General features: G+C 40.8%; 1 protein-coding gene across 2 annotated transcripts; it reads right to left on the reverse strand.

Moving 5' to 3' along the window:
• Window positions 1-829: 829 nt before the first annotated feature.
• Window positions 830-21,647, reverse strand: LOC110956405 (ras-related protein Rap-1A). Of its 2 annotated transcripts, none has more exons than XM_022201972.2 (8): window positions 21,512-21,647; window positions 15,559-15,651; window positions 14,546-14,614; window positions 14,177-14,233; window positions 13,190-13,330; window positions 7,738-7,881; window positions 7,222-7,354; window positions 830-1,859 (listed from the first exon to the last, which is right to left on the reverse strand). In XM_022201972.2, the coding sequence occupies exons 2-7, from the start codon at window positions 15,613-15,615 to the stop codon at window positions 7,265-7,267; spliced, it is 558 nt and encodes a 185-aa protein (XP_022057664.1). In that variant the 5' UTR covers window positions 15,616-15,651; window positions 21,512-21,647; the 3' UTR covers window positions 830-1,859; window positions 7,222-7,264. The 2 variants fall into 2 exon arrangements, with proteins under 2 accessions (XP_022057664.1, XP_022057578.1); XM_022201886.2 differs by having other exon boundaries at window positions 15,559-15,646; window positions 21,512-21,646.
• Window positions 21,648-22,744: the final 1,097 nt, after the last annotated feature.

Raw genomic sequence — 22,744 nt, forward strand, 5'->3', positions numbered from 1 at the left:
AGCGTACACGGTGGAGGAGAAGCATGTCATTCTACCCAGTGAGGAGTTATGTTAAAGATGCACCCTTTTGATTTTGAACAATTGTGGCATTATATAACTTTATTTAACCCTCTTGTTGTCCTCATTTACAGGCACCAAAAAAATATCGTTTCCTTGTCTGAAAAAAATCCAAAAATTCAGCAAAAGATTTGCCCAAATTTCTGAAAATTCCAATGATTCCGTAAAAGTTTCCCTTAAGTTTTTTTTTAAATCCCCCAAATGTAGCAAGAAAATTCTTGTAAATATTTTTAAAAAATGAGTAAAAATCTTTTTAAAGAATCCTAAAAGTATATATCAGTAAAACTTCAATTTTCTTTAAGAACATTCACATTTTTAATATTTTTTTTCCCACCAAAAAATGTTTAAAGATTTCCCAAAAATATTGAAAATGTGGACATCAGAAGTTTCACTGAAATTTTTTCCCCCCCCCCACATTTTTAAACCTTAAAACGGGTCAAGTTTGACCTGCAGGACGACACCAGGGTTAAGGTGCTGCTGGGAATGCAGCTGTCAATGAGTGACGCTTCCACATTTATCTGCCATGTGAGCCCATTTCTGCTCTTACACTGACACCTACTGGTCATCTAAAGAAACAGACCAAACACACTAACACCCATCTGACTCTATTGATCACCTGATTGGTGTATTGTACAGAATCAATGTATAGAATCAATTCTTAAGTGATTTAAAGAGATACAAAACCCTTCTAATTTACCCTTTTTCGATTTCAAATAAGTCAAATCCACTTTGAATAAAAGTTTAATTCACAAAAATACATCGACCAGTATAATGAAAATGTACTAAAATGTACTTTAATAATCCATAAAAGCTGGAACATCATTGACAGAAAAACACAAGAAGCATTATTAGAGTTGGTTTAGTATAATATATTTCAGCTTCAAGAGACATAGAAATCAATCCTTTTTTCCCCCATATTTCTTCTATAAAAGACCCATTTTTCTGAAGCATTATTATGCAAAAAATGGCATTAGAATATATTATGGGAGCTATGAAATCCCAGTGACTGAGTATAAAATTAAGTCACATCAGAGAGAGTTATTTGCAGAAGAGAAGTCCATGAACAACAGGGCGAACAAGGAAAAAAAATATATAATAAAATAATAATACATATTATAGACCTTGATCTATCATCACTGACATGACAGGCATGGAGAATAGGTGTATGGCTATAAAAAATTTCTCACTTTTCCACTTGATTTCACTTGAAAACATCTACACGTAATAACTGATGCATTTTTTCATGCTCGTTTTTGAAGAATATTTATAATCATACAACTAAAGAGGTCAACTTCCATGTCTTTCAAATACAATATTGAAAAAGATGAAAAATACTGAATCCAAGTTCTATCTTTGCTTTTCCTTCTTAGACGCTGTTATTTTTCTTTTTGTTAAACTGTCAAAAAATAAACGAAAACAAGGGGCTGCTCTCTGGCCACGTAGGCGGCTCATGGACACTCTTTTTTTTTTTCTTTTCTTTTTTAAACTTTCAGAAGCTTTGCTGCATTTTATCATCAGTTTGTGGTGCTGTTTGTTGGTGCAGAAGTGGAGACTGTCCGTTCAGGGTTCACACTGAAACTGACACAGAGGAACGTCCTCAGAGGCGAGAGACCAGAGTCTTCTCTTTCTCGCTTTCTTACTGTCTTTCTTTCTCTCTTATTCTCTCGTGCAGATCATCCTCGTCTTTGATAGGAGCAGTTCAGTCAGCTGATTCACCGTTTATGGCTGATGGAGGGAGGGGGCAGGGCTGTTGGAATGCTGGCACGTTCCAATCAGGGCAACAGTTCTTCATTACAGCATTTCTGCAAGACAGCACACTGGTTAAGTCCTCGTTTTGAAGCATCAGCGCACATACCCTCTCATAAAGAACAATCTGCAAATTGTCAGTGCCCTCTAGTGGTTATAGAATAGCATTACATCCGGCTGCACAAACCTGAGTTGGTGGAAATGTAAGCAAAAAGGGAAATCATATTTACCGTAGCCCTAAAAGCAAAGGTGCTGGTTTTTATCATGTGCACATAAGGCTGTGATGACCGGCACTGCAGCTAGCATTCAAAGTCCAACTAAAAGCTTTAATAATGTTGCCCTTAATGCTTTTATCTACAGTTTCATGCATTGCAACCAAGACCTTAAAAAAACTGAAGAAATGTTTAATTTGCATCTGAAAACAGACAAATACGTACTGAATTTAAAGGTTGTTACGTATTTCTGACCATGACTTGCTTTTTAATGTCTTTAAATGCGTTTGACATCAGGAAGTGAGGCCAGCAGAAACGATTTCAGTGCAAAATGAAGCTTAAGAAAACATCACTTAATTTGTTCATAACTTCTGAGAAGCTGTCTTGAGCCACAATCAAAGGAACCAAACCTTCCGATGCACCGATACTAAAAGAAAGCATATGGAGGAGTGTGCTGAGCTCCTCAGGGTTGCTTGAAGAGTACAGTGGTGGAAAATATCAGTCTCTGTAGTTCATTCTGTTTTAGTTCATTCTGTTTTTAGGGCAGCACCTGCTAATGGTGGTAATGCCATCTTTGTTCAGGTTCAAACACCTGTGCTCCATTTAGCCTTGTAACTACAGAAGGGAGAATACAACGGAGCATTTGCACAGTCCTGCCACTCTACAACCAGCTGACACCATGACTACCAGCTTAGCGATTCAGTTGTAGGGCATGATGTGGTTTGAGAAGGCAGCGAGGCAATTTGACTGGTCTCTGGGTAGTGAAATTATGGACTATAGTTGTTGGTAACAAAACTAATGATGGCTTTGTTTCAAGCACAGGACCATGCAATAAATATACACACTACTATTCAAAGGTTTGGGGTCACCCAGGCAATTTCATGTTGTCCATGAAAACTCACTTTCATTCATGCACATAACTGCACAAGGGTTTTCTAATCATCAATGAGCCTTTCAACACCATCAGCTAACACAATGTAGCATTAGAACACAGGAGTGATGGTTGCTGGAAATGTTCCTCTGTACCCCTGTGGAGATATTCCCTTCACTGAAAAAAAAATAAAAAAATAACTGCACTTCTTTCAAAAATAAGGAGCTTTCTAAGTGACTCCAGACTTTTGACTGGTATTTATGTGCATATATATATATATACACATACATACACTGCTGTGACAAAGGCCTATCTGAAGTCTGTGACAGAGCTGCATACAAAGCCTCCCTCCAGGAAAACATCCAAATTAACTTCTAGGTTTCAAAGTTTAAAGACAACCCAAAACTCAATTACCAAGTCTACAAACACATATTGTGGTAATAAAACAACATGTGGGCACATCTGGCTCAGCACTGTGCAGAAACACACCGACAGCAGCCTGCTGGAGCAGCAAGATCTAGAAATGTACTTTTAACCCTCGTGTCGTCCTGCGGGTCAAAACTGACCCAGTTTAAAGTTTAAAAATGTGGGGGGAAAAAAAATATTTTCACAGTGAAACTTTGATGTCCACATTTTCAACATTTTTGGGAAATCTTTAAACATTTTTTGGTGGGAAAAAAGAAATGTTAAAAATGCTTCCTAAGAACATTCACATGAAAATCGACCAAAATCCAGTGAATTTGGTCGATTTATTTTGTGAATGTTCTTAAAGAAAATATTAGAAGTTTTACCGATATATGTAATCACTTTAGATATTTTTAGGATTTTTTGGAAGACTTTTACTCATTTTATGAAAATATTTACAATAATTTTCTTGGTAAATTCAGGGTTTTTTTTTTAAAAAAATGAAAATTTTAAGGGAAACTTTTAAGGAATTACTGGAATTTTCTTCCTGAAGGTTTTGCAAACTTGGAGAAATTTGGGGAATTTTTTGAGACAAGGAAACACTATTTTTTGGTGCCTGTAAATGAGGACAACAGAAGGGTTAAAGACTGTTCAGAGTTTTATTAAATTGTAGTGAATCAACTGAATCTTTAAAAAAAAAAAAACACTTCCTGTATATATGTTAAACAAAGCCACAGCTTAAAGACTGACCACAAACCAGTGGGAAAAAAAAAACACCACACAAGTTCAAGTGCTAACAGTCTGTGAATCAATAAAGCTTCATATCAGATATCAGCTCCTGAACGCTGCTGCCCCGGTGCACGGTGACCACTGAACCTGCTCACAGCTCATGAGGTCAGCATGCTGGAAAACGGTCACAGAGTGAAATGTCCCATTAACCTCCTCTGTGTGTGCTGTCTGTGGCTGGCACTGGAACCCCTCTGTCTGTTGTGGTGTATGAGCTGGTGTGTTGTGAGCGGTGGAACAGTGAGGCTGAAATCCCGTTAGTGCCGGTTCATTGGGCTGGCCGGCGTGTGAACGGGGTGGGGGTGCAGACGCCGCCCCGGGGCTCTGCTGACAGAGGCCCCACTCTCATACACTCTGGACCTCTAACTGACCAGCACAGATGGATTCAGACGAGGAACGCAGTGGGTGGCTCAGCAACCGTGCTGTCTGGGCCGGGCACAATGGTCCTGTCTGTTTCGCTAATCCGGTGTTATCGGTAATATCAAAGTTTCATTCACCCACCCTGCAAGATAAAAGTAACTGAAGAAGGTAGATGGAAATTCTCTGCTGTTGGCTGTGCTTTGTTGGTCTGGAAAGAGTTTTTTTCCCCCTCCCCGCCTAATGGTACTGCCCAAATGTGTTAACAGATCAGAAGTTCTGCTAAGGGGCTGCACTCTGAGCAAAACACTGAAATAACAGCCGTGTAAACTTTGGGTTGTTCAGCTACACCCCATTTTATTTCTACACAACAAAGAAGTCGTACTACTGACACTGAACCCGCCTTGTTTCATGTCACATCTGTACACTTTTAAGTACGTCTGCACATACGCAACACCATGAGCTAACTTTCAATGATAAAAAATTGCTTAAGCTTTTTATTTTTGCACATAATTCCAAGATGCACATAATGCACACATTCTAACGTGTGATTTATATATAATGTGCTTGGAAATCACAGACATACTGCAGCACGTTGAGCAGAAGCAGCTACTGTTAGGAAACACATTTAGATAAAATGCTAATAGTTTTGAGCAGGCAGTGGGGAGGAAACATACGAGTAAGCCTAAACTCTCTGATCTAAAGGTTCAGAGTCTTGCTCGAGGAAGCTTCAGCTTTGTTGACATTTAGCTTGTTGTTATAAAATCCTCATTACTCGTTCACGCCATCACTTTCACTGAACAAACACAGTGGTGATCAACAATGTCAGTCTCAAAAAGAGGCTCCTGTACCAGCAACAACCACAGGAGAACCAGCGCAAAAAAAAAAAAAAGAGCAACATCATTTGTAACTTTACAGAATCAACAATTACGTCTCCAAACATAGTGACTGTCCAGGATTGCCAAGCTCTTACCGTCCACACGGCTTTAGCGCATACATCCAAGTGCCTTTGAGGAGATGCTGCCTTTATTCACGCCTACAAAGGCAGGCAGGCACAAACACTTTAATAGAACTGGAGTAGGCCTTTAATAGAAGGTCAGATGACCCATTACACAGCCCCAGTTTCTTTCAAGCATACTGAATCCTTTAGGCTTCACTACCTTCAATGTTTGGAAACACTGAGACCCGGCTCAAGTAATCTCCATGTGAGGGTGTGTGCACATCATAAGATCTCACACAACTGCCTCAACTGCCTTCCCTGAAGACGTCTTCTGAAGGAAACTTTCTCTACCTTGACTTTGCTAAATTGGTGACGGAAGAGTGACCTGGGCTTCAGTTTTATCAGGAGCTCAGAGTGAACATGAACTCTGACCTAAGAGTGGGGGGCTAGTAAAAAAGATAGTCTTAAGTATACAGTAGTTTTACAAGTATACGTTAAATATACATGCCTGGAGAGCTTCCCACTCTGCTCATAGCGAGGTGCTACATAATAGTAAAACAACCAGAACTGCTTTATGGTAACGCTGGACTAAAGGCCTTCACAATGCCAGCTCCGGTTTAAAAAAAATAAAGTATATATTTCAGTAATTCTAAAATAAAATGTCCTAAGTTTGACAGTATAAAATAGAAAATGCAATTACGAGTGTTTAGAAAAAGGGTTTCATGACTCTAGACTACTCTCAAGCTGCAATCCAACATATATTATGCATGAAGACTAATTAATACATGGCGGTTAATCTTGTCTGCTCAGAAGGGTCAACAAAATAAAACAGTCTGGTTCACAGAGTGTGACAGCTCTCAGACTTCCTCTTTACCAGAAATCCGGCTAAACTGTAAAAAAAGAAAAACCGTTGGGGGGGGGGAAAAACTAAGAAAAAATGGAGAAGCGATTCTCATTTTTCTGGGAAATGACATGACAGGTCAGGATTTTCTCAGACACAAACAGCTGGTGTGGTTTGCTGAAGTCTGAAATCGAAATCCAGCTTTCAAACTGTGACTCATTCATTCAACAATAATAAAAATGCAAAAAAAAGTGCTAATGACAGCACTTCACACTTCCGAAGGGTGACTCAGGGATGTCGGCATGTTGAGCAACGTTTACAGGACCTGTGTCTCATCAGTAACACTCAAATTCTATTTATTTTCACAGGATGACAACTGCAGTAGTTTATAGAAGGTAACTAGACCCCCCCTCTGCTGTCACACGGAGTAGTTCCTCTTCGGAATAAGACTACACTTTTATGAGTACAGAAGACGCATTCGATCACAGTCAGTCAGCAGCAAAAACTGCATAAATTTACTCATACTGGGTCCAGTAGGATTAATCAGGGCCTGAACAGACGTTTCTGACACCTGATCAACAACACTACATTGTTTTCCATTGTAGAAACTATTTTTGTAACCCATTTTCTCCGCATATAGCCCGTTTTACCTCCCCTTGCCTGGAGGGGGGCTCTCTCTCTGAATTGCATCTCCCAAGGTTTTACTATTTCCTTTATGTGCTCAGGCTCTTTAGAAGGGGCCATACCACTGTTGATTAAGTATGTTTGTGCTATACAGCTAAAACTGACTTGACTCTGGCAGTAGGACAACAACCTCCTAACAGACTGATGAACGGTGAACTACAACTGATGTAGTCGACATCATGTGAGATGGCACAGGAAGATCAAAGCTATTACACAACACTAATTAACCTGACAGCTTTCCTATGAATCATGACCTCATGAATATGCCCGCTGCATGGGTATTTATGACTAATCTGTTTTGAAATTGTAGACACACACACACCTGGCTCAGAGCTGCTGCAGGGGCTCGAGGGGGAAGGGGGTCTTTAAAGCAGGACGCAGTTGGATTTCTTTTTTGCCTTCTTCTTTTCCACTGGCGTTTTCCTATTTATCTGTCTGACCAGGTCATAGAAGATCTAATTGAGAAAAGACAAGAGGAAAAAAAAAAAAAAATCAGTTATGTCACATTGGCAAACTCAACCCCTTTCATGCAAAGCAGTTTAATCACACTGTTGTACCCCAAAAAGGAACCTCTTTACTAAATGGATTTACGTCTACATTTACATACAGAAGGTTTAACCGGTACAGTCCAGCTCAGCTCATTATTGCCTACAGCTTAGATAAACTATCCTTCTTCTGATGCAGGCAAAGCTTATGCATCCAGTTGTAATTGTTAAAAATCTAAATTGCGATTTGAAGTAATTCCCTGAGACATAAACGTAACATTCTGGCTGGCGTTTGACTCTGTTTATTTACAATATGCCCACGATCCTCGGTGCTTTGTTTCTGCTATACTCACATCAAGGACGTTGATCTTTGACTTAGCAGAGGACTCTAAAAAGGCACAGTGGTTCCACTGTCTGGCCAGGTTCTGGCCCTGCTCCTTCCCCACCACACGCTCATCCTCCAAGTCACACTTGTTCCCTACAAGGATCATCGGCACCTGAGGACAGACAAGAGAAGGTTAAGTCTGTATGTACACAGATCATATCAAACTCATTCTGTATTGAAGATTTGATATTCTGTCCTTTTTGAGAAATAAGTGTGTTTTAGTCAGTCAATATTTTTATTGTAATTCCAACCTGTACAATGAAATTAAGTGCAATCTTTAAAGAGCAAAGCAAGTTAAATAGAACAAAAATAAATGAATAAAAATGATTAAAAATATCACATAATATAAAATATATAATACATTTCAGACACACCCAACCAGATATCTACATTCAACAGATACTGCTCAATCCCCAATAGTGCAGATTTACTTGCATATTTAGGATGATGGAGAGTTCACACAGATTTCCTGGCAGTACTTCAAGCTTTGATTGTCACCAGAAAGAAACCGTTTTAAAAATGTGTCAATAATCAAGTAATGGCTGCAGCTTGAGACAAAAGTGTTGTGTCTAGGAACTTGCCTGCAATCCTGATTTGGAAGGAGAAGAACCTAATTATTGCTCATTTGGCATTCCTACAGGATGTTTCAGAATTTCAGTTCCATGACTGAGTAACCCAAAAAAGCTAAAATAATTTTGTAACAACTTAGCCAGACGCCCTTAGCTTAGGTTCTGCACTTTATTTTCTGACAATGCAAAGAAGAATTTCAGCCATTCCTGGTGCAAATTTCCATCCTCTAGACAGTTTTGGAAGACTACATAAGTTACATAAGCTGCCAGAGTAGCACTGAGGCGGGTTCATGCTAAAGCTTCACTGACATGCTTATGATGTGACGTAGCAACGGGTACTCCATCTAAACCACACACTCATTAGGCAGGAATTTTAGCTTTTCAAACAGCTACGAATAAAGGAGAGAGAATTTAGTAGTTCAGCAGCACAAGATGGACCCATGACAATTTCAATCCTCCACACCATTCTACCACCTAATACAAAAATACTATTTACATAACACTGAGGTAAAATGAATGCATTAACAAAAGGAAAGTTATCAGCACTAAGAGAGAAAAACTACGGATGTGATGCATTTGAAAAAAAAGGCTAATCAAATGTTTTTCACATTGCATAATGTCCACAGGTTCATAAGTTAGCACAGAAAAATAAACTGAAGAAAAGAGGAAACAGGGAGGGTCAAGTAGAGAGGAAAATGATGAGTTACAAAGGATATTAATAAAAGAAAAGGCTTCTGAGTGGGAAAATGAGACATTGGAAATGGACTTAGAGATGACAATCTTCACATGATGATGTCTTTGCAAACATGTGTGGAAAAAACGAAGAATTTCACAGAAATGTTAAGTAATGCAACAAACTGTTAGTCATGATTCCTTGGGGTGGAGCAGGAGGAGTCAAATAGAAGACACAAATAAAGCTGACAAAAATGGATCTCAATAAACTGATGCTACATTCTGTTTTCACACTGGCATGGCATGTATACCAGCTAGCACTTCCAGTCTGAATCCAAGCAGGTGCCCCGGTTACCCTCACTTACAGCCCCTTCAAAACCATAAAATCCTTCCAACACGTCCTCCTTGCAATTTACCATAACTCCCATCTACAACATTCAAGTCCAAATATTAAGTTGAAACCATTAAACCACAACAGAAGTAAATCTACAGTTTAGCCCTCCTTGCTGTACAGAATTGCAACATGAACATCTGAGGCTTCAGTGCAAAGGACGTACCTGGGAATAAAAAGACAACATTTTCTAACAAATGCTCAATTTATGCATCTCATTTATGCATTTGTGAATCCCCAAACTAAGAGTGGAGAAGATTAACAGCTAAGAAGTCTATTAATTTCACCCTGAAGCCTGGATGGGAGGGTCACAAAGACTATCAAGAAAATCAATCCCTCCCTGTGGGAGAGCAAAGAAAATCATTTAGGTTGCACAAAGTGACAAAAGAGATTAAATGATCAATATGAACAGGCAAGGAATGTAATTTATCTTAGTTTTGTTTCTTTAGAAAGGAAATCATTTCTAAGCAAAACCAGCGCCACAAAGTGCAGCTGGATGTGGAATCTCCCCAACATGCCACACTTCTTCTTTTGAGCCTCCAGTCAGATATTTTAACCACCAAGGTCAAAAAAACAAAAACTCGTGAGGAAGAGAATATTCTGAGCAAAACCTGAGCCCTGACTGTCACAGTGGGCAAGAGCCGGGGCTGTCAGGGTGTCGGGATGCGTCTCATCCTGCCTGCTGTTTCCTGACCAGTTATCTAGGGAGAATACTGGCCCGGAGGAAGTCATGGCAGCCCCGCCCAGCCGGGATAACATCGCCTTCCTTCCTGAATGTTTTCGAAAATTTCAGCTGGATTCCATGCTCCGGCTGCTCTCTGGAATTATGATAGTACGAGAGCGTTTGTGTGTGTTCATGTGTGCTTTCATTTGGCGTGCAGTGCATTTCCACATTTAAACTTGGTTCAATAGACCACTCACTGTAAAAGTGTGCGACGCCAGAGAAGGGCTTAAGAGCAAGTCTGAGGGAGAGTTCAGGCTTTTGTCACAGGCTTCACAGGATATTTGTACTTGTGGTACGGCTTAGCGAGCAACAAACATCATCAACTAGTGGAAAGTTTTGCATGCAGCACAACAGGCGCCAATACCATCAGCTGGGGAAATCTATTTGTGGTGAGCCTGCAACAAATAAATCTATGAATGGGAAATCCTGCCTTCACTCCCTTCTCCGTTCCAGAAAGGGACCCCAGTCATGTCTTGCGGATCTGGAAAAACTGGATATTTGTAAGCAAGATGGTAATAGCCTGACGTGCACCAACTTGCTCATACTCGAGACCTTTTTTTCACCCTCAAATCTACTGTTAAGGGATCGCTATTTGAGCAGTGTGGCCACGCTTCTTGAGAAGTTGTGAGGAATAGGATGAGCATTCAAGGTTTCTTTTTCTGTGGGACAGACAACAGGAAACTGAAATGTTTAGATTAAACCCACAGAGGTTGCTGCTTGATGTTTGATATCCAAACAAGCCCTCACACTGGACTGCTGAGCGACATTTCTCCCAGGGGTCCTGGGAGAACCGGTGGTATGCCCTGCTAACACAAACTCCGAGCCAAGCCGGGATAAAAAGAACGGTGAGATTGGTGGAAGGATGGAGGTATGCAGGGAAGAAAAAAAATGTTCAGTGTCAGCAGCACACAAGGAAGCATTAGCCTTCTTGAAGAATCCACACAGCCCAAAGAGGCTCTGTTGAGACGCTGTTAACATGCTACAGACAGGTCCTATCCCGCCCACAATGGCATGCTAGAGATGGATTGTAGGGAACACAGAACAGGAGAGTATAGAATAGCGCAATGAATGCAGCCAATCCTTGCAAATTGAGTAGTGAGTCACAAGCATTAGTACCATTCTAGTCACACAAGCAGAGACGGAGATGGCCCGGAAAAGTCATAAGACCTCTGTTACATAAGAAATGTAGAGGAAGTTAGAGAAGTGAGCTTTTAATACACTGGTGGGTGCTCACTTACTTATTTTTCACTCGTAATGACTTCTTTACGGAGATGGAATATGACCCCGCTGTGTTAAATGTACAGTCATTAAAAGGCCTTTTAATTGAGCCTGGCAGTATTAAGTGCATGTGTACATTTTTCCAGCTTTGCAGTAAATGGTCCGTCGCAGAGCTGAGAATAAGAACAGCTGTAACAGCAACTATGCTGTCTGCTTTAGTTCTGCAACAGCTTGAAAGCCTTCTCTAAATAAGATCTGAGGTCTTTGATGAAAAAAAAAGAAGAAAACACGTTAAGCATTTCCTTTGGCTGTGCATTCCTGGAAAGGGCAAAGAAAGATAAACAGATGTCACGGCTATCATAGGTAAAGGCTGAAATCATCACCAAACTGATAGCTGACAGAGCGGCCTTAAGAGCCAGATAAGAAAAACTGTTTAAAGTGGAGGATGTATTCAAAAGGAACACACTTCCAGAAGAAAAGCCGTTTTCTTGCATGTTGAGGGGCCACTGATCCTGCAATCCATCTGGTAGCCTGAGGCTAACCTCAGTATCCAAACCACGGACGCTCTAATAAAGCACCACAGCCTCACAATCCAGTGTGTTTTTGATGAGCTGAGGCCATCCTTGCACATCATCCCTGACAGTCCAATCACCCACACAGTGTGCCAGACCACAGTAAGACCACAGGGCTGGCCATAGAGAAGAGGGGGGAGCACAAAGCAACAGGCGCTGAAAAAGCCAGTCAAATCAAAAACTAGACGAGTATACTGGCACAGACACGGACATAAAGGAGCTAGAGGACGAAAGAAAAGATTGACGCAAACTTCTGCATCATTGTACAGAGGGGCTTTATAGACATCTGATGGGGAACAGAGAGAGAGAGAGGGGGAAGGAAAGAGCAAGCAAGAGGGTTATGGTAACATTCGCTCCCTCCAGAGATCACCAAAAAAGGGCATCTTAGATACTGCTGACGCACTATCGGCTCCACCAGAAAGGGGATGGAGAGCGGACCGACTCCAGCAGCCCCACAATTTACCGGAGATACAGAAAAATAGAAATGTGCTGCTCAGAAACAGGAAACTTGGAAAATAATGAGATGAGCCTTTTGTGGCACATGACATGACCTTTAATTTGCAGTGTTACAGATCCAGGCCGAGCAGAAGGCTTGAAGGAAGAAACTGAACTGACCTTCCACTTTTTGCACCATTTAATATTCTCAGTCCTGCATCACTTGGCCATTTTACTTTGTATATAGTACTTTGATTCTTTTTATTATTTTAAAGAGCATTTTTACCTATTTTTTTCTTATTTGCACTGCTGCTAAATGTTGTGTTCTTCCATACATTCCGTTGTACTTCTGCACAATGACAATAAAGTCTCTTCATCTTTAAAAACCAAGAGCAAGGGTTCAACATCTCCAAATGAGACAAAGATAATCTACTTTCTAATGGACTCTTAGCTAAATGAGTACCAGTAGTCCCTGTCTGTGCTAAACCCCGATGAAATTAACAAAACCCACAGACATGCATCATGTTCATATAACCAAGGCTGAACTGCACAGAGCGTCGTTCAGACAACACAAATGACACCACCTGCATTATGTTGAGGTAATACAAATTTGTAATTACTGGCACTGATTACAGTGTTGAATGGTATCCATAGCAACAGTGTGATCAGGTCCCTGAACAATGTAGGCGGCTGAGCCCACGGACACAGGGCGTGAAAATAGTACAGAGGTTTATTTGTACTATTTTCCACTACATCTGCTGCTACAACCATGAAAAACGTACTGAAATGAGTGGATAAGAACATGCTTGAAAGCCCACATGTACACACAGTATACTCACATCCTCTGTGTCCTTTACTCGTAGGATCTGTTCTCTCAGGTCTTGGAGGTCGTTGAAGGTGGACTGCGCTGTGATGGAGTATACCAGGGCGAACCCTTGGCCATTCTTCATGTACAAGTCCCTCATTGCTGTGAACTGTTCCTAGATACGAGGAAAAACAGGATGGGCAGGCCATGAGTTCTGCCTCACACCTGACAGACCCCTTTTGACGTTTTTGTTTGTCGTTTATGCCGATTACCAATTTACTAAAGTCCATATGATCAGACATACAGTACATGCACTGGAGGCTTCAGCTGAAATAATAAGTAAGGATCAGTTGATAAAAAACTAGTCAAATATGAGGGATGAATGTTTTGCTTGTCTTTCTTTATTAAGGGTTTAGGACTGTTTGTCACAAATGAAAGCAATTTGAAAATGTCACACTGGTTCTGGTAAAGATAACATTCATTTTTTTTGTCTGTTGAAAGATTAAAAAGCTTTCATGGATACAGAGTCAACATGATGCAATGCACTTCTTGGATCTCTCCAAGGTACACAGTATTGTGTAGTGTAGGCTGGCTGCACACACACACACAAGCACCAATTGATTTTCAACTAAAAACAGACAGGAACACGGTTGCTGCTTGTGCACCATCAACAAATAACCTTACTCACACCACTTTAAGATAAATGTGGCGGTATTAAGAGGACACGCTACATTTATGTGGGCAAGAAACATATAGTGACTGGGCTGCATCTAACGTAAAAACAACCTCTGAACGCAATTCCTGCTCATTCATTCAGCATTTAAATAAAATGTTTCATCTGCCATACAGTCATATCTTGTACTAAATTTAACTTATCTTTCTACAAAATAAATAACTACTCTGGAAGACAGAGTTTCCCAAATCGCCACAAATGTTAGTGGCCAATAAAGTGACAGAGGAGTGTTTATACACAGCAAAGCTGGGTATTGACATAGATTTCAATGGCATGGAGTTCACTTACTGTGCCGGCTGTGTCGAGAATTTCAAGCATGCATTGCTGCCCATCTACCTCCACTTGCTGTAAGAAAAAGAAATACGGCAATAGAATGAGATAATGTATTGCTTATTTTCAGGTCACTGAGCATATCATGGCCCAAGCACTAAAGGCTAAGAGGGCTAACACAGAGGAGAAAAGGACAAATCAAGAGTCTAAAGTACAGCATAAAGGCAGAAATGAAGGGACAGAGAGAAAACTAATAATATGAGAGAAAGGAACAGGGTGGTGAGGGAAGCTGAATGAGAGAATTCACAATATCATGACGTGAACCTGCAGAGCAGCTGCTAACAGTCAGCAGTTTGCCTTCCCTCTCCCCTCTCATGGGACACTCACCTTTCTGTATGAGTCTTCTATTGTAGGGTCATATTTTTCCACAAAGATTCCCTGTACAAACTGAACTGTCTGTAAGAAAAGGCACAGAGAAAGCAGACGTCAGAATCATGTGACCTCCTAGACCACAGGTACAAAACATCCAGAACAGTAAATACAGTCAAAGTGAGATTTTTTCCGAGCACCACGTCTGTCTACAATCATCCCAACTAGACAGGACATCCAGGATGAGGATGTTCATGAAGGTGGTCCAGAAAAGATGGTGAAAGAGTAGGACTCAATTCCAGTGCTTGAATTTCACTGACATGCGTGCCTACGTGCAAATGAAAAGTCAAAATTTGGACTCTGCTTTATAAAGCACTGTGCTTCGTGACAGGTTACATCAGGAGTTAACCAAGTTTATCTGATAACATCTTAATCCTGCCTGTTGAGGGATTAACCCAACTTCAGCACCTGGTCAAAGTTACCTAAGCAGGAGAAACAACATTTCACAGGCATCCCTAGTCTCCTGACAAATTTGCTATTAGAAAAAAACACATCACTTGCATTTTGTTTGTTTCTGTTCTTTATCAAACTTGAAGACAGAAAAAGGAAAAGTTAAATGTGCACTTATTGAAGTTGGGTTTCAGTTGTTTTACTGTAAACTGTTCCATAATTTCTATAGTTGGAACCATGAACAAGTGGAGAAATGGCATACCAATCAACTCTTCACAAAAATACAGAGGTAGCTAATTCATTTTTTTTTAAAAACAACTGGCTAATATGACCACAGATGGGGACACTTGTCAGGAAACAAAAGCAAATACTCAAAGCAGAAACATAACAAAAGGACCATTCCATCTGTGTTAGTTTGTTACCACAAAAATAGTCTTTGGCTTGCCTTGCCTTCATTTAACAGAGTTTCTTCCAAAAGCAAGCAGAGCGTCTTGCTGTTTCATTCACAATTATCTACCAAGTCTTTAGGAAACGCACTGCAGGGGTGTTAGAGGTAAGGGGGGGCAGGAAGGCATACTCACCAGAGCGGACTTGCCCACACCTCCAGAGCCTAACACCACTAGCTTGTATTCACGCATGGCGGGATTGCTTCACTGGACAGCCAACAGTCTGCACTGGACAGACAAGGAGAGGAAAAAATGGACAAACAAAATGAGAAAACGTGTAAAAAGAGAGCGAAACAAAGCAAAAATCTAAGTTCTGCTCAGAATAACTTTCTTTTCAAGCAAAACAAAGGAATTTTCCCAGCCAGTCTGGTCTCTGAGTTTTTCCACTCCAGAAAGGAAGGATTCTACTCATTCCTGGAGGTTATGGACAAGAAGCAGCACAACAATGGAGGGAACACCCATAAGTGGAGCTGCTTCAGGGTGGAGGAGGTGAAGAGTATGTGACCCCTCTCTAACAGAAACCAGCTGTGGTGTGTGGGGGGGGGACTGAAGGGGAGATGATACATGGATCTGGCAGATATTCCTCCTAATGACACAATCATCTGGCACTCACACACCAAAACACACCCTGCTGTCAGGTTTGTTAGTCACTCTCATTTTTGGGTTTTTGTTAAATGCAATATGGCGTCTGTCTCTTTGACTAATGACAAAACAGCTGAGGGAAGTGGAAACTGCAATGGGGGGAAATTGTGAAATCACTGGAATATCCCTTTAAGGGATGTGGAGGCTTCGAATCATTGGCACACGTTGTGGCGCAAAGTCAGTTAGGCTGGCCAACTGGGTCACTACAGGCTGGGCTACAGAGCTACAGGGAGGCTGGAGTTTAGTTGTAGCTGGGCAAAGGGGGGATTTCTAATTCTTCGTCTACCAACCAAACTTCAGATCAAATACTATTATTCTAAACACTGAGTTGTATTCAATAACCTTGTCAAAAAATCTTGCGGGCTAAGAAATGTCTAACATACAGTAAAAAAAAATGGAAAGACCGGTCAAATCAAAACTTGTTTTTTGTTTGGAAAATGTTTTCAGTTTATCAAGTAACTGTTTCAGCTCTGGACCCACAATCACTGATAAAAGTTTGAGCTGTGGCCATGCTATACTCAGACTTTGTCAGCAAAAACACACTTCATCAACCGGTTTCTTCAAATACACCCCAGAGGACTGCTAGCTTATGTTTTAATGACCCTCGGACTTGACACTAGAGAACACGTTTGGATCATGAGTTTAAAAAGCGGCATCAAGACTGTGCTGAAAATCAGAAAGTAGCTCATGTTAAAAATCAGATCCCAAAGACGACGGCACTGACTTGCTTGATAATCAACCCTTTTTGCAAACCATCAAAAGCTAATCATCAGCCATTCTGGGAAGCAGATGATCCCCTCCTACACTGTTCTTTTTACAGCACACTCCATTGAAATTCTCAAGGGGGGGTGGGCAAAGGACTAAGGACCTCCAGCTTCAATCACAAGCAATGACCATGTGGGACATGAAGCCGGGACTGTGAATAATTCATATTTCCTAATCCTTGACACACAAAGAGAAGTTCTCCTTGAACGATTAGGGAGGAGACGTGGTATGGAGGAGAAACAGAACAGGGCTGTAGCGAACACACACTGCTGTACTCACATGTAAACATTCAGGCAGAGTCAAGTGCATGCACAGTGTCAGACAATGTCATACTTAGAATTAGGCTGGGCTTCGCTTGTCACCTATCTGCATGTCATGTCCATGTCATGCTTGTTGTTTGAACATTTTGGACTGACCTCTGCTATGACAGCTGACATCAGGAGCCTCATGTGTGACAGTCGGATTATTATGGGCCTGATTCAGAGTTTGCTATGGAGAATGCATGTTCTCCAGCTGTTCACTTCCATTCTTATACTTCTGACACCGTGATGCATCAACCTTACTGTGTAAATAAGGATCTTGGTTTGCAACTTGTGCAAAAGGACCAACTGCTTGTGTTTGTCTACTGCTAAATGTTTTCATTTCTTAACCGATGGAGTAGCTTTGTACAGTAAATTGGTATACAGTATACAGTATACAGTTATTTCTTCTGGCATTAGTGGAGGCACATCTTATTTCAGGAGAAGGATGGTGCCTTTACTATGAATTACTGCAACAAAAAGCCATTCCTCTCAGTTAAAAAATAAAGATGGTCATGAATGTGTACAGATATAGAAAGTAATGGGGAAATTGTGAGGACAGCATGTGCAAAATCTGATTTTAAAAATACTACTCGCAGCTTGCACAACTATTATTTCTCATCTTATCCCATTTCACCATTTTTAAACAAACACGGTAATGTAGCCATGCTCTGTTAAACAGAGATAGAAAATATAAGCTGTAAATATGCCCCACGTTTACAGATTTTATGCAAATAACTTGTGTTGACACTGGGACGGGAGTTTGGTGTGATATTACTGGCATTTTCAGATGTTCAGTAACCATCGGAAAGGAGAACCGACATATATAGTTTTGTCTTTATGTAAATGTGGTTGCTTACTGCAGCAAAAACAGCAACATAAAAAACCCACATACATGGGTGACAGTCAATGTTTAGTGAGTTCTCTTCTCCAGTTCCTGTCTAAGCATTTAGCAACGTTGGCACTATTAGTTTCATCTTCTGTTTTCCTTTTAACTTTCCGCCACGTCCATCCCGTCACGCAATAAAACTGCATGAAGATGTTCAGGTGATGTACACGGATAGAAATAAAGACAGTCAAGTTTTGAAGCTAAAACACATCAGTGAGGTTGTGAGCATTGGTGTCTTGTTGGGCTCAAGCAGGACAGAAAGACAACATTTCTCAGCTCCAGCGTGTTAATTCATGCACCCAAAACTGGCAAAGTGGTTGAGCTTGATGCCTGCCAAGTCACAAATACCGCACTGCCCATCTCAAATGACTTTATTGATTATGGCCCAAACAATTTCTGCTTGATATTTAATTAGCCAGCAACACTTGTCTCCTTTCTTATTGAGTTTTCCACACACGACTACAGCCTGTTCTACCAAAGGGTAAACCAGAATGACTGAACACTCTTCCCCGTGTCTGCATACACACTTTTATACCAGGACGTCTTACACACAACACTGTACTCTCTCAACCGCCTGCCAAAACACTCACAACGCACACAAACACAAGGCCATTTAAGGCCATCAGTCTTTAAAACTGAACCTCTCTCCGTTTCCACTGCCCTCAACTACACACTGTCATTCCCAACAAAACAAACACGCCACTGCTGTTCCTCTGCTCTCGTAGTAACCCCAGCAAATAAGGAGCGAGGGAAAGCCACATGCCACAGAAAACATGCTTCTCCATGACATCACTGCATCACTCACCCTCTACAGCCAAAGGTATGTATCCATCTAAGGCTGGAAACTGGATTAGGTGGTGCTGGTAGTGAGAATACGCAGCGAATGCGAGCCTGGACAAACTGTAAAACTAAATGTAGAGGAGAGGAGGCTTCACATCTAAACCGCAACATTCAGGATACACTATTTCCTGATCTGCTGAGAGTAATCTGACAGCAATGAAGCTGTCACAGCAACTGAGTCAGCAGGATGGGATGACTGACAGCCGTCCTCTGTATCTTGCACCCTGTGCGGATGGTGAAAATGCACACATCCGCTGGTTAAGCTAGCAGCACGATACCCACCCTTGCATGCATTTGCTTCTTGTTGACCCACATGCCAATTACAGGAGCTACGCTGTGTAGAAAACATCTACTTGAGGTTTAGGGGTAGAGAAAAAAAAAAAACTCGATAAGCTTCTGGTTACTCATTACCTTCAGCAAGACCGCAGTTCACATCACTTGCTCAAACTGAGCTAAGGCAAAAAGAAGAAAAAAAGTCCCCGTTTTCTTCAGGGGAAAAACTCACAAGCTACTGACAGTAGAAAAGCTGTCAAGGAAAAGACAGACAATCCTTACTGTTTCCTAAAAATACATATTAGTGGAGACAACTATGTTACTTAACACACACTGCTGTAAGGGAAAACAGCCCTGAGAGCATTCAGTCAGCTCATTTAGTTGTGTTACATTCAAGCACAACGGCAGAGTTCAAAAAGAATTTCCTTGAAAGAACAACTCTATTTAAACCACACAAAAGTTTCATTGCCAATTTATCATAACATATTTTATTCTTTCTAAATGTTAAACTGCTTGTCTGTCTGTACGGAAACTACACATCTGACATGTGTTGCTGTTTATAAGTCAAATTAGCAATCAATTGGAATAAATTAATGTGAATTTCTGTTAAACTCTGTCTCTAATTCACTAGAATTAGTGCCAAATTAAATAGTTCTTTCCAGGGAACCTTCTCTACCAAAATGGGAATTTACAAGGCTGTAAAATAAACCATTACCACAGGAGATAAAAAAAAAAAAAGACATGCTAGGTTTTGAAAGTGGTGTTTCCGTAAGAGAAGATCTTTAAGTCTGATATACAGCACGTACCAATTTCCTTTTAGGAAATCAAGGCTTCTGAGTCACAAAGATGATTCTGGTATCAGCCTTGAATGGAGATGTTCTTATTATATTGCGATTTCTTCCCCTCTGAAGCCAACTGATAAATTACACCTACTAAGAAAGAATCACAGTCACTTCTTGCATGCCTTTTTCAGAGCCACTGCAAACTTGAATGGCCCTCGTGAGTCAGAGCAAAACTGCAACTAGGCACACAAAACTTCGCTGTGACTTAATTATGACAAAGACCTGTAACTGACAAACACTGTCAGTTGAATGCATCTGTGTCGCTGAGGCCTTGACCTGTAACCACATCCTCTTTCCAAAGCGCAAGGAGGCTTCATGCTGATAGGATGGAAAAGGAGTAGCAACCTACTAAAATAACCTCTTCCAGTCTCTGTTCCTGTTCACGACTCCAGACAGCAGGCTGGACTGCTAAGAGAGGGAAGAAGGGAGGGAGGGAGGGGGGTTCATGGCTTACACCTCAACAGTATCTCATCTGTAACACCTGGGCTGTGGTGAGATTCAGGGCACAGGATGAGACAAATGTGTCATTTTGGTTCACGCGGAGTGAAAAGCGTGCACCCTTGGTACAGCCAGACTCGTTGCAGGAAGGTCTACTTCACTAGAAAACGGTGATGATCTGTTATTAATAAAGCTGACCTGCTGTGTGTTTATAGTTTAAAGATGGGGAACACACCTTTTCTGTGGCTCACATAAAGCTTGGACCCAGACAAGAGAAAGTCATTTGAGCTCTTGGGTTATCTCACTGTGAATCTACCTAATTTGCTTACGGCAGCAGCATATGCTTATCACTCCAGGTCATGCTAAGTCCCTGCAATCTGTGGCTCTTACTATACCACAGGGCAGTAGCCAACACTCCGTCGATGTGTGATTATTACAGTATTAGCTCCCGTTCCACCATAACATTAATCAAATTCTGTTCAAATCATAAGCCCGCTTACAGATAAATCCTTAAAATGCCATAATCTATAATCCAGGCAAGTGGGGCCAGCATCTGCTCATAAACAATCTCGCTTCAAAGCAGCAACTACCCCTAAGTCCCGTTATCAAGCTTGTTAGCAAAATGCCGCTAACTAGCTAGCTTTAACTGCTGCTACGGGCCGCCGACACTTCACAAACCGCTAGCCGCAGCTCGTTAGCAAGCGAGCTAACTAGCCGACACATTCCTCCCTCGGCGTACAACCAAAACACAGCTAGCTGGTCAGAAACGCGCTGCAAACGAGCTCAATTCACAATTCAAGCGTCCAGTGGACACGGCAGCTTTTAAATCAACCCGCATCGCGACGTATTTTTCTCCGGGAAAAGACACAGCCCGTAGCTAACGTTACCTGCCCTTCCGCCTGGCCTTGACTAAAATGGGAGTGCACACTCCGGTTCGTACTTGCGGACAATTCCGCTCGTTTATCCGACAAATAAAACCCACGCCGCGCATTGTGCTGCGGCCACTTACCGCCCCTCAAGTGTGGACGCTACGTGGCCCCGCGCAAAATGACTTATTTGACCGCATTTAGCACGTAGTAAAGTTTGGCATTTGCACTCACCGTCTCTTGCTCGCTGTCTCTCGCCGCTCCGCAAGTGTCAGTTTGCCTCCGGCCTCTGTGCGCAGCAGACGTCACTCCTGACTATTTCTCATTTTTCTTAAAAGGCCATGACACATCATCCCGCATCATTTGCATGATAACGGGGCTGCACAGGGCCGACGAATGTCATCATAAACGCACGCAACACACCGGATTTATTTATTATAATTAGTCATTATTCGCAGCTTCACATTTCTTCCACGACTTATATTTAACCCTCCTGTAGTTTTCATTTACGGCCAAAAAAAAAAAAGGTTCCCTTGTCTAAAAATAAAAATAAAAATAACTCAGCAAAAAATTCCCCAGATTTATATATAAAAAAAAAGCAAAATCTTGAGGAAGAAATTTTCAAAAATTCTTTAAAAGTTTCCCTTTAAAGTTTTGTGTTTTTTTTAAATCCCCAAATTTGGCAAGAAATAAAATTTTTAAAACAGAAAAAGTAAATATTTTCAAAAAATGAATAAAAGTCTTCCAAAAAAATCCTAAAAATATCTAGTGATTCCATATGTCAGTAAAAGTTCTAATATTTTCTTTAAGAACATTCAGATATTTTCTGAATGTTCTTAAAGAAACAAATTTTTTAGCCTTTCTTTTTTTTTGCACCAACAAATGTTCAAAAATTCCTCAAAAATGTTGAAATTGTACAAGTTTTCACTGTGAACATATTTATTTTTTCCACATTTTCAAATTTTAAAATGGGCCACTTTGACCCGCAGGACAACAGGAGGGTTAAACATGGGATAGTTTTCCAAGATCTGTTACTCTCATGGTTGTAAAAATCTGTGAATGAACATAAATTTCAATAATTTTTTTTAAAAATGTTTTTTTTTGTTACTTGGGAAGTGAGCACTAGTCATCTGGATAACAAACTGCAGATGTTTTAAGTCATTTGTGGAAAAAAAAACCCTAAGAATCATTTATTCATGCCGATTCTTACACTTATTTAGTTGCAACTCAAATAGTAATGAGCTTAAATGATTAGTTACATTCTACATTAATTGGTTCCGCCTCCTCTAATCAGAATATTTACTAATTTCTCAATTCTTTATACTGAATATATTTAGATTTTGGTGTGTTTACACATGGAGCAAGCACCTTTTTTAAAAGTCTGAATACTGCAAAGCAAGGACCTACTGTAGTTAGAGCTGATACAGTTAACCTCCAACAAGTCTAATTAATAAACCACAACACTCC

This window comes from Acanthochromis polyacanthus, chromosome 5 (genome assembly GCF_021347895.1).
Source record: "Acanthochromis polyacanthus isolate Apoly-LR-REF ecotype Palm Island chromosome 5, KAUST_Apoly_ChrSc, whole genome shotgun sequence".
NCBI lineage: Eukaryota > Metazoa > Chordata > Actinopteri > Pomacentridae > Acanthochromis > Acanthochromis polyacanthus.